At 38.6% G+C, this 16,172-nt stretch overlaps 1 protein-coding gene across 3 annotated transcripts in view; it reads left to right on the forward strand.

Annotated features, from left to right (window-relative positions):
• The window catches only part of LOC102971413 (PARP1 binding protein), a 123,755-nt gene that overhangs the window by 98,275 nt on the left and 9,308 nt on the right, over positions 1-16,172 (forward strand). For 2 of the 3 annotated variants that reach the window (XM_042993036.1, XM_042993037.1), the window contains 2 exons: positions 4,565-4,648; positions 8,645-8,718. Coding sequence is in view for 1 of the 3 variants with exons in the window: in XM_042993037.1 (XP_042848971.1) it covers positions 4,565-4,609 (45 nt within the window). In the remaining 2 variants the exon portion in view is untranslated. Of the gene's footprint in view, positions 1-4,564; positions 4,649-8,644; positions 8,719-16,172 lie in introns of those variants that run through there. The other variant, XM_042993039.1, reaches the window with a different exon arrangement.

Genomic DNA, 16,172 nt, shown 5'->3' on the forward strand with positions numbered 1-16,172 from the left:
AAATATATAAAGAACTTATACAACTCACACAAAAAAAACAGTAATACAATTAAAAAATGGACAGAAGACATGAACAGATATTTCTCCAAAGAAGACATACAGGTGGTCAACAGACACATGAGAAGATGCTCAACATCACTCATCATCAGCGAAATACAAATCAAAACCACAATGAGATGTCACTTCACACCTGTCAGAATGGCTAAAATAAAAAACACAAGAATCAACAAGTGTTGGCAAGGATATAGAGAAAAAGGAACCCTTGTACACTGCTGGTGGGAATCCAAACTGGTGCTGCTGCTGTGGAAAACAGTGTGAAAGTTCTTCAAAAAATTAAAAATAGAATTCCTATATTATCCAGTAATGCCACTACTGGGTATTTACCTAAAGAATACAAAAACACTAATTTGAAAAGATACTTGCACACCTATGTTGATTGCAGCATTATTTGCAATTGCCAAATTATGGAAGCAGCCCAAGTGTCCATCTATAGATGAATAAAGAAGATGTGTTGTCTGTCTGTCTATCTATCTATCTATCTATCTATCTATCTATCTATCTATCATCTATCTATCATCTATCTAGTGGAATATTACCCAGTCATAAAAAAAGAATGAAATCTTGCCATTTGGAACAACATAGATGGATCCAGAGGTATAATACTAAGTGAAATAAGTCAGAGAAAGGCAAATACCGTACGACTTCATTCATATGTGGAATTTGAGAAACCAAACAAAATGAAAAGGAGAGACAAACCAAAAAGCAGACCTATAACTATAGAGAATAAACTGATGTTTACCAGAGGGGAAGTGGGAGGAGGGATGGATGAAAAATTGATGGGGATTAAAGAGTATACCTACCATGATGAGCACTGAGTAATGTGTAGAATTGTTGAATCACTATATTGTACACTTGAAACTAATATAACGCTGTGTGTTAACTATACTGGAATTAAAAATTTTTGAATCACAACTAGAAGATTAAAAAAAATGGTAGTGATTGACAGTATCTCATGCCTCAAAGAGGTTCTGTAGAACAGAGAATGGAAAAATCCATTGATTTTGACAACTGGGAGACTTTGGAGCCAATTAAGAATAATAATCATAGAGCAAGAAGAACAGAGCCAAAATGTATGAGTAATAAAGAGGGACTTGTAGTATTAAAGAAAAGGCAGGGGTGGGGTGGATGGACAAAATTGGTGAGGGGGAGTTGGAGATAAAGGCTTCCAGTTATGGAATGAATAGTTTTCAGGAATAAAAGACACAGCATAGGGAATATAGTCAGTGATATTATAATAGTGTTGCATGGTGACAGATGGTAGCTATGCTTATGGTGAGCATAGAAGAATGTGTAGAGATGGTAAATCACTATGTTGTACTCCTGAAACTAATGTAACATTGTGTGTCAACTATACTTAAATTAAAAAATTAAAAAAACAGAGTCAGTATGTTTATATAACCCCTCTAAATAATTTGACTCGGGAAGAAAGGAGAAAAAACAAGACAAGTCCCAGGCCCTCTCCTTTTCTCACTCGATGTACTCTCCCCAAGCAGATTCAGTCTGTCCCATGTAGAATTGCCATTTATATGTCAGTAGCTTCCAGAATTATATCTCAAATTTAAGCCTGGTCCCTAACTCTCATATATCAATAACTCTACTTGGGTATTAAATAAGCATTTCACTTAAACATCTAAAACTAGACTCATGATCTACCCCACCTTCACCAACTACAAAAACAAACCAAAATACAAGTAAAATAAACAATCAGATCCTTATTTTAATAAATGACATGGCATACTGCTCATTTGCACATGCTAGAAACTTTGGGGTCATTTATGTTATTCCTCTTCATTCATCCCATCTAATCCATCACCAGATCTTATGGACATACTTCTCTCCATATCCATTATCCACCCTAGTTGAGGCCACTATCACCTCTGATATCACCACCTGGACCACCTTTCCAAGTGGTTTCTCTGTATCTGCTCTTGCTCCCATAACAGCCAGAATGATCCTTTAAATTTGCAAATCTGATCACTATCACCCTCTTGTTTAACATGTTTCCATGGCCTCTTGTTTTCTTTAAGCCAAGCAAGTTTGTTAGAATGGAGTAACCATATGGAGGAATTAAGGAAAGCTTCACTAAGAAGTTGGCATATGAACGGATCATAAGAGTTTGCAGGTGAACAATAGTGTTAGAGTGGACAAGGGGGTGAGGGTGGCAGATCGTTCCAGTTTAGGAAGTGTCATGTGCCAAGGCAGGAAGTCAGGTGATCATAAAAGTGTGATAAATTCAGAGTGGCTATTCTCAGATGCCAAGGGGTGAGAAGTAGCTATTGAAGCCAGATTGTGAAAACCTTTTTGTGCTTGGATTTTATTAAGGTTTTAAAGCAAGGGGTGATGTAAAGAGCCAGGCTTTTTGTTGGATAACTTTGTAGCAGAGGGAAGGCTTGAGAAGCTGAGAACAGGGAGAGCAGTTCAGAGCCTGTTGCTCTGACCCAGGAAAGGTGACAGAGGCCTCAACAAACTCTGTGGCACCAGAGAAAAAGGGGTAGAGACATATCTTAGAGTAGGATGAACACAAGTAGTGCAGCATTTGAGAATGTCTCTGTTGGACTTTTGTATTATGAGTAGATTCAGGTGCACAGCCTATATTTTGACCCTGGATTGATATATTATTCTGTGACATCAAACTCTGCAGAGTGGATTATTTTTGCCATATATAAAATGTCCCGGAGATAAATTTAACAATTAGTTTCTGTCCTGGTCAAATCTGGATTAAAAATTCAGCCCAATAAAAATATTTTTAGAAATTCAATACCTGGGTTCCCCATGAGTTTTCCTCTGATAAGGTTTCTGAACTTAGTCAAGTCATATAGCTTAGTCTGGGGCTTAAATTCCTCATTTGTAAAATGAGGGTGTTGACTAGAATCATTAGAAGGAATCTAAGGTTCCTTCAAGTTTCTTGATCCCAGTGTCAATTTCTAGGATAGTTCTCTAATTTACTTGATTGACTTGAGTCTTACCAGCAGGGAACATACTGCTCCATAGTTTCTTAAGGATGTAACTCTCTTTTTAGAGATCTGATGGTCTAGGGGGCTCTGAGTAGCATTCCTAGACCCACCTTATCATGGAAAATCCATTATATTTACAGTCTTTGTAGAGGGTTTTTCAAATTTCCCATAGCTGAGTATCAAGAAAAAAAATGCGGGTTCATAAAAATTGGTCGTGATGAATTATAGTTCTACTTGGTCTGTTCTCTACCCAAGGTTCCCTCCACCAGGAGAAGCTTAAACAAAGATTCATTGTCAGGTCTTTCTAGACTTTTAATTTCAAGAACTTGTGTAGACTAATAAGTGTATTTTTTTAAGTGCAATCAAATCGCAAAGGTTGAGACATATAATTTAATTTAATAAATTTTAAGCTTCCATTAGGTATGGAACATTGTAGAGAGGAAGAAGAATAGGTAAAGGAATGTCTTAAGATGAATAAGGTCCAATTTATGTCTTCAAGGAACTATATTGTTTAATAGGAGAGCCTGGAGTATAAACAGCCACTCCATGTGAGTGCATGAAAAGGGTAGTCAGCAGAGGGAAGTGACAGGTGTAGGATGACTACAATTCTGTCCTCAGGGTTGCAAACTGCAATAACTGTCTTCTGGTGTTTGCTGTTCCAAAGTTCTGCCTCAGAAGACAGCTGTTAGTGTCACTCGGGTCTTAGGTCTAAAGAAGTTGATCTACCTACCTTTGGCAAATGTATACAAAGGGTTTTAGTCAATTTCATGAACCAATTTAGATCATAGCATATCATTCATGCAAGAGATTAAAAAGGACTGTCTCGCTGAAAATGGTTGATTGGTTATAAATAGACACTAAGTTTTTGGCAAGATTGAGGTGAAAGCTTTCATGAAGTTATGTAATTGTGGCAACATATTGTCAACTGTTACACTAGTAGTCAAATCTTTAGAAAATCACATCAACAGAGTTAGTATACTACTTGATAGACAGGCATGCTAGCATAAACAAGTTATCAAGCTACAGACTAAACTGAAGACCTATAAAATAATGATGCTTTACTGTACATTCTATGGGTATTACATTTGTTATGTACATCAGATCTGACTTCTGGATGAGTGCCATCCTTCAATTTTATGTGTTAAATTTAACATAAAGGTGACAGAATTAGATTTCTAAATTTAGGCATTTATGTCATTCAAAGTGCTTGCTAAAATGTTCTATAATGTCACTCATCTTAATGATAACTGTCTTCTGGTGGTGAAAAGGTGTTCTTTCCTGTTTTGTCTTTGAACATTTTTTTCAACTTAACACATCAAATGACAAAAATTAGAATACCAAAAATAAGTGATCTTTGGTGCTTTGAATAAACTTTCAGGTTTAAAGAACATGAGAAAGCTAGTAAGCCAGGAAAGTGATTTTTGTGGGGAGTGGGGTTGGTTTTAAACTTCAGCTAATTATGAAAGCCTTTGAAAGGCTTGATTGTTTAATGTAGAGACAAATCTGTCTAAACTGTGATAGAAGTTCTGATCCCAGATTTGTGTCACTAGGTTTTGACTAGGAGCAATCCTACAAATAACTTTCAAGATATGTAACCTGAATGAGAACATCGAAAAGTCTAAACCACCCATAAGGTATGTTTCCATTGGGCTCTAAGCCCTCATACCCTGCCCCCAGTGACTCTGTATGTTAAGGCAATGTATTTAAAGAACACTTGTTAAGATAATGTATATCTGGCAGGAGAAACTCATTAGTAATATTAGCTAACACTCAGGTGCTTAATTTGTGCCTGGCATTGTGCTAAGTACCCTATATCAGTTATCTTAATTAATACTGAGAATAAACTTACCAAGTGGATACTATCGTATGTAATCACTTTTAAGATGTACTTCCCCCCCCCACACACACACATTCTAACACTGAAATTGGGATGTGTCTTACAACCAACCGCATCTTACATGTATAATTTAGAACATTCTTTTCTATCCAAGGGTTGTAAAATCATGGTGAAACTGAAAATAGAAGGCATCATAGATTAGATGAAATATGCTATTAGCCACCATCCTCCTTTATCCAATCTTACCTAAAAGGAAACTGAGATACGAGGTTAAGTGTGCTATTCTAGATCACAGAACTGGTAAATATTTGAGCCAGGATTCCACAGAATTGTCTCACTCAATCCAGGACCAGTCCTTATAACTTGCACACCATGCTGCCTGCTGGCAATCTAGCAAAATTGATATATCTGAATAGTCATCTTCAGAGAGCTCCACATTTGGGAAAGTGGAGTTGGGGAGAAAGAATTTATAAGAACCGTAGTGGACTGTTTAGTGAAGGGGCATAGTAGAGGACTCTTGGAAACTAGAGTAATCATGAGCGAAATGGACCCTGAAAGGAGAGAAAAGCTACAGGAATGTCGGGAAGCATTGAAGATGAAGGCCCCACTCACTGTTTTGTCCAGGGCCAGATCTGCATGTGTAGAAACTTCTAAATGGGATTCAGAAAGAAAATCCTTATGGAGCTTATGTAGCAGGGAGATTTATTTACTATAGCTGTCATCAGTTTATCTGTATACCTATAATGATACATGTAGATCAATCTATATTGAAAGAGAGATTTGTATCATGCTTAAAATTTTTTTAAATGTTTATTTAGTTTTTGAGAGACAGAGAGAGACAGAGCGTGAGTGGGGAGGGGTAGAGAGAGAGGGAGTCACAGATTCCAAAGCAGGCTCCAGGCTCTGAGCTGTCAGCCCAGAGCCCAATGTGGGGCTCGAACTCATGGAACGCTAGATCATGAACTGAGCTGAAGTCGGTCGCTTAATCGACTGAGCCACCCAGTGCCCCCGTATCATGATTTCTTTTTAAAAAATGTTAATTTATTTTATTTTTGAGAGAGAGAAAGAACACAAGCAGGGGAGGGGCAGGGGGAGAGAATGGGAGACACAGAGTCTGAAGCAGGTTCCAGGCTCTGAGCTGTCAGTGCAGATCCTGATGCAGGGCTCGAACCCACAAACTGTGAGATCATGACCTGAGCTGAAGGCCGAGGTTTAACCAACTGAGCCTCCCAGGCATAAGTGTCTGACTCTTGAGTTCAGCTCAGGTCATGATCTCATGGTCATGAGATCGAGCACCGCATCAGGCTCCACACTGAGTGGAGATTCTCCACTTGGGATTCTCTCTCTCCCTCTCTCTATGCCTCTCTCTCTCTGTGTCTCAAAATAAATAAATAAACATTAAAAAAAGAATTCTACATTATTAACAAACATTTTCTTACCCTACCGTTAGATTTTAAAACTTTGTGTTATGCTTTGTTTTTAAAAAATTTTTTTTTTAACGTTTATTTATTTTTGAGACAGAGAGAGACAGAGCATGAACAGGGGAGGGGCAGAGAGAGAGGGAGACACAGAATCTGAAACAGGCTCCAGGCTCTGAGCTGTCAGCACAGAGCCCAACGCGGGGCTCGAACCCAAGGACCGTGAGATCATGACCTGAGCCGAAGTCGGACGCTTAACCGACCAAGCCACCCAGGCGCCCCTATGCTTTGTTTTTTAAATTTATTTTATTTTTTCTAGTGACTAGCACAGTTCCATGTAAGTGGAAGGTCAAACACTTTTTAAATAAATGAATAATAACTTTCTCTCTTACTTCAATGCTACACAGAATCTTGGAAGCATATTCGGGTTTAGAAGAAAGATGCTTTAGTGGGGGTGGGGAGCCTCTTGAAAAGAATTTTATCAGTTGCAGAAATAACAAATACCACTGCACTTTCTATTCCTGCTTGTCAAGGGATGAGGTAGGTGAATTAAAGTGAGCCAAGATCTAACACTGCTGCTTTGCCTCCAGTGGTAAAGATGAGCCAAGGGAAAGACAAGCCAGTGAAAATACTCTGTCATGACTGTCAGCCCCAGTGACCATTTGCACAAACACGACACAGACCAACACGTACACACACACGTATATAAAGTTTTGTATTTTCCTTTGCCTGTGTCTAGTCAGCTCAAATGGGTCGATTCATGTTTTGGCTCATGTAACCAAACCAGAGTCTGGCTCAGCTCTACCTGCAAACTTTCTGGGCTGCTTGGGTAGAACGAAGTGGTTTGAGTTTCTGAGAACAAATAATTAGACTCCAGAAGATGGCCATTAGTTTCTGCCTCTGTGGGTTCTGTGATCTTGTAAAAAGGAAAGTGAAGTTAGATAAGCAAAGCATTCAGCTACATGGGCTTCATGATATTCTTCCTTTTAGTGTTATCAGAACATTTATTTCATTGCTATTCTGGACTTGATAAGCTTATGGATTAATATTTTTAAATTACTTTTCCTTTTAATCAACCACATTTGATACGTTAGACTCAGAATCAGCACTGGTGTGGCCCAGAAAAAATCATTTTATGTTTTTTTAAAAAAATTTTTTATTCTCACCCTTTGAGCTTCCAAGGTAATGAAGTTTTAAGTGAGCCCTAAGAGCATCATCCTATCTAAGAGGCTATAAGTAAGATATTTTCTTACTTTGTTACATACTCCACTTACTCCTCCATTTTTGTACATATTTTCATGGTATTTTTTTCATTCCATAAAAACATCAGAGACTTGTGTCATTGGGAAAATCAGTTACAGTGCAGACTAACTGAGGCATTGACCCTGTCCAGTGAGTTTTGGTAACCAGGAGGTATTAGGCCAAATATAATAAGACTTCTTTCCTTGAATTTCACAGCAATAGCATTTAAACCAACTTTTAAGTGGTTTTAAAAATGTAGCAGAACATGAATCTCACTTTGTAGGTATTTTTCCTTTATTAAGGATGTAGCATCCAGAAATTCTTATCTATTATCATATTTAGTCCTTTTTCCAAATTATGAATCATCTTACTATAGTTATTTACTAATATATACTCACTGAAATAACTTTCTGTGACCTGTTTGTATGTCCATTTACCCAGAGGCAATTACTAATGCTATTTTCATAGAAATTACAAACATTTAATTTCATGATAAAATCACAGCCTTATCTGTTAAGCTTGAGGTAGGTGGGGAAGAAGATGAGAAGCACCTTTCTCATACAAAGTTCAGAACTCATATCCAGAGCAAATAAAACAGAAACCACCTTCCCATGGTGAAGCTTTTCATTTCCTAAGGGGAAGCGGTGAAAGGAGGAGTAGTGACCTCAGTGAGCTAACTGTCTGCTCCCATCTTAATTATCAGATGGTATTTGAGGATGCAGGGATTTCAGTATCACCTATAAGTTATTAATAGCACTGAAAGTTACTTTGACTGATGAGATATAAGAAGAGAGATGATAATAGGAGTAAACTGCTCATATTGTGGGATAGGGAGATGAAATCACAAGAAAACAAAAACAAGGGTTACATAAAAGTTAACTATATCAACATCATTCCATCCCTACCCTCCATAATTTTTTTTATAATCACAATTCCTGGAATAGGGGCAAAACTGTGGTGAGAAACTAGTTGAAAACCAATAATTGGGTATTAGAAGAACTGGAGAGGTGTGTTTTTTTCTTTCATTCCCGTGTTTATCTTTACCCTTTGCCTTTTCAAGTCACAGGAAACAGCTCTACCACCTTTAGAAGTTCTGGCTAACCCAGTCACTTGAGTCTTTTCTTATCTTTTAGTTTTGAAGCTGTCCATTACTTTTCAACCTAATATATTCTGGAGCTTGGTACTGAGAGTAAAGAAAAAAAAATAGGTAAGAAAACATCAAATTTTAAGTTTGGAAGTAGACACTGGACATATCCTTTGTAGTATAAGCATAATGTTAAAAACGTCTTTGGTGGTGATTTAGCAACAGTTTAATTTCTTTAATGTTTATTTATTTTGAGAGAAAGAAAACATGAGTGGGAGAGGGGCAGAGAGAGAGGGAGAGTGAGAATTCCAAATAGGCTCTGTGCTGTCAGCGCAGAGCCTGATGTGGGGTTTGAACTCACAAACTGTGAGATCATAGCATGAGCCGAAATCAAGAGTCAGACACTTAAGTGACTGAACCACCCAGACACCCACAGCAGTTTGTTTGTTTGTTTGTTTGTTTATTTATTTATTTATTTCTATGGGCTTATTCTGCTTTTCTCTTTGGAATGCCATAGAGTTTTGTTTGAGTCCTTCAATAACTGACTTGGCTTGATCCCCATGACACAACATAATAATCCAGGGTTCGTACATTTCATTGGAACCCTGAAAATTTACAGTTTGGCCAAGATCAGGAGGGTAGTTCCATTGCAACCACACCAACATAGGTCATTAGCCACATGAAGACAGCCAGATCTTCCTCCAGAAACAGACACATGATGAGGTTTGGAATCCTAGTGACGGGGTCACTCATAACTATGGAAAACTTCTGAAAACAGTTTGATTTCATGGCCTTTTGACTTCTGTACAGCTTACATGATAGACTTGTAGACCCCGAAGCTTATGGGAGCAAAGAGAAGAAGCAGGATGACATAAGAGGCCATAGTCACAAGGCTAAAATCTTCAGGGAAAATAGCACTGTCAGCATAAGATGAAAGACAAGCTCAGCTTTCTTCAAATTGTGCCACAAAATCAGATGGTGGTTTGTACAAGAGACTGCAGAGCAGGAAACCCCCTCCTGTATGTCTTTCCTTCTGTCACTGGGCATGGAGGGCTGGGACCCAAGGTCAGAGAGCAGTTAGATGGAAGTGACAGATGTCTAGTGGCTCTACCATGGGTTTTTCCAACAAGGTCAGGAGAGAAAGATGGCAAATAATATTCACACCATTGGCTCTCCCAAGTCCCTTCACTATTTCCGCTTCGTGCTTAGACTCTGACTACTCGTAATGTTTAGATATATGGCCTTCCAGACTTTCTCTATTATTTTATATGCTAACTGAAACTTTTCTTGTTTAATATTTCACTTACAAATCCCTTCTGCCTTTGCATTTTTTCCCTACTGAAAGTGTTCTCCAATTGTTTTCTTTTGTCTCTCTACCCCTGCCCTAATCCCATTCCCCTGAGGTCTCCTCTGGTAATGTTTTGTTATATAGCCTTTCAGACTTCCTCAATTATTTTATATGCTAACTGGAATCATAGACTGTTTTCACTGGAAGGGACCTTAAAGATCATCTTTCCATCTCCCCCACCCTCCACTGTCCGCTCACTGCAGGCTTCCAGTAGATACAGAAAGGCTAAATGTCCCCCCCCCCCCCGCCCCCTCCCCCCGTCCCCGGAAATGCCACCTCGGCCAGTAATTGAGAAAACTGGGACTAAAACCCAGGCAGGTTTCTTCACTCCTAGTTAAATGACCTTTCTACTGCCTCCCACAATTTTATTTTCTTAGTCTGTTTCATGGCCTAAAAAAGTAGTTTCTGTAGGATGGGTTTAAGTGAGTTGTGGCTAGATTTAGTTTATGAGGTGACCATTCATTTCCATGTGGATAACAAGCCGTCAAAGAAACAAACCTCTAACTAAATAGAAGTGGCTGTAGTTCGTCTCCTCTGTTCTTCCTCTGGCCTTAGTGAATGTAGCCCACAGGCCCAGGGCTCTGCTTTACTGGAGCAGCTTTCTTGTACTAAAATAGTCCTTGGATACATGTATCATATAGTCAGCTTTTGCCTCTCTTTTCTCTTACTGGTCACTTACTTTGGGCAAAGGCACATCATTCCCTGCTTTCTCTTCATGTACTTCTAGAAAGATGGACTTAAACCAGCCAGGCCATTTGAATTGCTGATTTTCTGAGTATCTTCTAGGTATTCCTCATAAAAACCAGGATTCTCCCCTGGTGTGGGACATCATGTTTTTGTACCTTCATGTACCTTCAACTGAAATTTACAGCTTCATCAGTAAATTCTGACCTACCTTAAACTTCTAGTCTTGACTTTTTCTTTAACATTTTAAACAGACCCTGCTCCAGGCTTTTTAAGTTCAACCTGAGCACACACGTACATCCCCTTTCATAGGTAGCAAATGCACACTTTTACAAAATCACTCTAATGAAATCCCTGGGGTCTCAATCTGCCTCTAGACTTCTTCCACCCCAGTCATGCTCAGAACTTCTAACTCACCTGACCCACCTGAAAGTCCCAGGATTACTTTTCTCCCCACTGGGCCTAGATCTTTGGTCTTTGTTCCAAGTCCATCATATCTTCTGATTTATAATAAACTTACTTACTTTAACTATAGTCGGATCTCTGACAGACTTCATAGTGATTTTTGGATGAGGGATTTTTTTTCTGCCAGGGATCCAAATTGAACAAACTCGAGTTTTGAAGGGAGAACATGTCGGGGAATGGATGCCAAAGAGGCCCACTCTGCAAATATATTGTGCAATTAACAGAGTGCAAGTGAGCTCTTCTGAGTTTGATGGCGGCAATTGTTTCTTGGGGTTCTCTTTTTTCACATAACCCTCTGCCTGTTGTTGTTTTCCTTTGTATGTGCTTGTGAGTGTCTTGTGGGGGGTGTTAAACAAGCACCATTTTACTCCATGCGATTGTAGCATCATGCTTTCATGTTTACCTTTCATATCCACTTTAAAGATGCAATCTGTTTTACCACTGGGACTGTTGCTATGGCCAGTTCTGTAGCATTGCCTTCAGTTCAGGCCTCTGAAACCGTAATCACTAACAGATGCTGCTCTGAATCAAGAATTCCCCTCTCTGGCTACTCAGCCTGAGCAATGAGCTGCCTAACTTGGATCCTACTAGCTTCTTGAAAAACTCCACAGGCTGCCTTACTAGCATATTGGTAACATGCAGAAGATTGATATTTTCCAGGCCCAAGCAGGACTTTGAAATAATACCTAGCAGTTGTAGAGAACTATTTATTTTCCCCTCCTCCCACAAATGTTTTCTCATACATGATCTCATTTTATCCTTCACATAGTCCTTGGAGTTAAATAGAGAAAGCAGTATTTTCCCCTAGGAACCTGAGGTACAGAGATGTTAAGTAACTTGCTCAAGGTCACACAATTAGCCTTGACTCCTAGTCTGGTGTTCTTTCCACCAAAATGACACTAGTATTTACTTTGTCTTGTGTCAAAGTTGTCTAAAGTCTTTTCGGGTGCTGCATGAATCCAAGCTATCATTCTTACAGCTTAGATTTAAATTAAATTTGTAACAACTTTTCGTGGCTTTTTTTCCACCTTGGTCCTTAAGTTATAAGTCTAAGGCAGTTGTTTTGTGTGCTAAAAATTATTTGGGAGTCTTGTTCAGTAGATCAAAAGTGTAGACCCAAATTCAGCATTAAAAAACACAAAAATCAAAAACCAACCACCCAGTGATTCTGAATCAGGTAGTCTGTGTAAGCACTGTTCTAAGAGCTACAGTAAGCAAGCCACTTAAGATCCCTGAGCCTCAGTTTCCTCATTCAAAACACAAAAGGAAGCAAGACTAGAATTAGTAAACTATTTCCAGAAACTAACATAGATCCCAACCTTAACAGCTTGCATCAGAATTCCTCTTAGGGAAGAAACAGTACTTGTCTGGAAAAACACTTTGGAGGTAGACAGGAAAACCTCTGGGGTCTGGGTTTTCTGGACAGGGCAGGGAGTAAGAATAGAGGGGAGTTTATGGAAAGACATGAAGTTAGGTGCTGAGTATGTTAAAGGCCAACAGAGGAGTCTCCCGTGGTGAGATGTCCAGAAAGGACTCTGGAGAAGCAGAATGGTTGATACGGAGTTCCAAGGTGTTTGCTCTGTGGTCCTTCCCTGTGGTCCCTGTATATTTAGGAAAATATATATTTTGTGTGAATAGAGGCTTTTTTTATGGCAATCAGTGAAGAGGCTGGATTTAATTCTGGATTAATATAATGTAGAACTGATCAGAAGAGATCATAAGAACATAAGTCTTGGGAATTTGAGGAAATCTTAGAGAGAACTTAGGATTTCTACAGACTAGAATTGGAGGCTTAAACCCATTTCACCTAGTTATTCATGGGATAGATGTAACCAGGGGACATTTGGGTGAATATATGAGAGAAGGAACATGTAGAAAATACTATTTCTGAAATATTCTCATGGCCTTAGAGGAACAAGAATGTGATTAGAGGTGTCATAAGAAAGGTGCATATCAAAAAAGTGAATATGAACAATGATGTTTACAAATAGGGTAGTTGAAAGATAAAAAACTTTGAGGTGTAGTTCCAGCATGGGCCTAGTTTATGGAATGAATTTAACTGAGTTCTAGTGCCTTTGTTCCTTTTCCTATGCATTACATAAATGTAGTACACATGGACTGTTGATGCTTTTAATTTAGAATCCAGAGCCAAAAAAAAAAAAATGGGAGTTTTCTTCACCTGGAAATATTTATTTCAAGATTTTCAGGAAGAGTTGTTGGTCTGAAAGAGCAGATGTTGGGGAGGCACAAGGCATAGGGCAATAGAACCAAGGCATTGGTTTCCAATTCAGAAAAGAACAGATATTCTATATGAATGTAAGGAGCAAAAATGTCCTCTTTGCAAAGAAGTAGGAGCCCAGATATGCAGCCTTAAAGATGAAGCTATGTCCTCATCTGTGATTTGGATACTAGAAAGTCCCAATCTTCTCCACAACTTAGAGGCTGAGATGACAAGATTTGATGAGAATGCTTATGTTGAATGGTTTCAGTCCTCTGGGTAAAGAAAGGGAAACAGCATCATCTGCTGAAAAATAAAAGTTGGGATTATAGAAAATTGTGGGATTTACAAGAGAGATCTGTACTAGTTCTGGAAGTATTAAGCTAGGTAGTTCAATCAATGGCAAGACTGCCTATGAGTGACTAGGGCCAAAGAACCCCTATACAGTCTTATACAAATTTCTTAAATAAAGGTTCCCTTTATCCCCTTACTGTCAGCAAAATTCAATTCCCTTTGAGAATTCTGCTTAAGTGGGTTTTTCATTTTCCCCTTCTTTCAGCATCAGGGACCAGGAAGAGCAAGCAGAGAAAAGCCCAACATTCTTCTGGCTTCCCTTTTATTATTTATTCTTGCAATCAGCAAATATTTGTTGAGCAGCTAGTAGTCTAGGTGCTCTGGGTTAGGTGCTGAGAATGTAACTGTGAACAAAACAGACTGTATATGGAATTTATTTTGTAATCATTTTAATTCCTTGGATAATAATACCTCCTTTGAAACTTACACTGTATATAGAAATACTACCCTTTCTTGTTGCTCTCATTTACCAAATTACCCATATGTTGAAGCTTTGGTTGCCTGTCCTTCAAATCTAGGTTATGGGTATGAGGAGAGCTGAGCATTCTTTGAGCGGTGTCTCCATTTTTCAAATGATGGAGATCCATGCTCTAAATTTATTTTTTGTAAGCCATTTCATATGACTGAAAAGATTTACTGGTATCAAGACCTTGCTTTGGGACATCTTAACCTATTCAGAAAAAGTTAACAATGAATGTGATGGCCATACCCTTGATTTGATCTTTGCCTTAAGACTGAGTTTTTATCAGCATTCATTGCTCAATTGTATATTTTATTATTTTGGGATGGAAAATCAGTTGCTTTCTGTAATCAAGTCCCCAAGTTCCTGAATTTATTCCCCATGATTCCTGTTTGCACATTGGTGAATTCTTTTCTGAGTTCATCTTTTTCTTGCAATACCTTGCTGTACTAGTTTGTTAGGGCTGATGTAACAAATTACTACAAGCCGGATGACTTAAATAAACAACAAAAATGTATTGTCTCCCACATCTGGAGGTCAGAAGTCCCAGATCAAGGTGTCAGCAGCATCGGTCTCTTCTGAGGGTTGTGAGGGACGATGGTTCCGTTCCTCTTTCCTAGCTTCTGGTGATCAGCTGGCAATCTCTGATGTCCTTGGCTTTTAGATACATCACCTAAACTCCGCCTTCATCTTCATATGGTGTTTTCCCTGTTGTGTGTCTTTGTGCCCGAATATCCCTTTTTAATTTTGATGCAATTATATTGTATTAAGGTTCACCCCAATGGCCTAATTTTAACTTGATTATCTGTATTTCCAATATAAAGTCACATTGTGAGGTAGTGGGGTTAGAACTCCAATATATCTTTTTTGGTGGTGGGAAGCAGGACACAATTTAACCCACAATGCTTGCCAGGCACACCAAGGGCAACTAAATCATGCTACTCACGTTCCATTTTCCAATCTTTTTTCCTAGGGCTACAAGTTCATTTAATGCACAATCCGTCTTCCAAGTTATCACAAGCAACAGTTTTACCAAATGTTAGAGGGGTTCCTAAGCTAATGCCACCTTTTCTTTCACATTCCAATTTGTGGTTCTGGAGATACTCACAAATTAGCACAATATTCACAATGGTTGCTCATGGAGAACTAAGAATGTTTTCAATATTGGGCAATTCATATTACCCTTAATTTTAGAAGTAGATCTATTTGTATGCTTGCCAATTCCCTACAGATATTAGAGGAGGCCGTGTCCCCTGTGTCTCCAACTCTCGATGCTCTTTTGACTGTATCAGTTCTTTTAGTCCCTGTCCAATTAAGTTTGTCCCAATATGTTAGTTCATTTTTGGCTCCCACACCATTTTTCCCCCCTGTATCTATCCTATACCCTGCAATCCACTCCTTCAGTTTGTCTCTCTCTATTATCCTCAATAGTGATACCTCCTATTCTTTTGTCCTACTGATCCTAAAAAAGGCCAGTACCTACCAAAGTATATCCAGTCATTCCAGTCCTCCTCTGACCTGTAGCACGTTAAGTGCTTGTGGAGGAAGCCACACAGAGTCCCTACAGCTTCGTGGTATCTAATTCCACTGTGTTCTCAACACTGCTGAGGAATCATCCACGGGTTCTTTCTCTCTCTTCCATTCATGGATACGCCATATAAGCTTAAGAATCTTTGGAAAGCATAACCTTGTTTTTAAAAAATTCTGCTATGCAAAAAATGATCCAGTAAGTAATTCCATAACTTTCATCTTTAACTTCTACAACATTCTTTCCATTTGCACCCATTTGTTCTATTTTCCTTTTTGTTTCAATATCCTGCCTCTTGTTCAACTTTGTCCTTTGCTATTGTGTTCTATCCTACCTTTTCTACCTCTTCAGGCAGCTTACTCCATCAAATGCCTTTTCTTTATCCCTGATTTGTAACTCTTACTCTTGACTGAGATTTTCACCTCAGCATAATCCTTTGCTTAGTTTGTCTTGATCGTAAAAATCATTCTTGGGCTTTATACTTTGTTTTGTTTTGTAAAATATCTTCATATGTTTTTCT

Source organism: Panthera tigris, chromosome B4, assembly GCF_018350195.1.
Source record: "Panthera tigris isolate Pti1 chromosome B4, P.tigris_Pti1_mat1.1, whole genome shotgun sequence".
Lineage (NCBI taxonomy): Eukaryota > Metazoa > Chordata > Mammalia > Carnivora > Felidae > Panthera > Panthera tigris.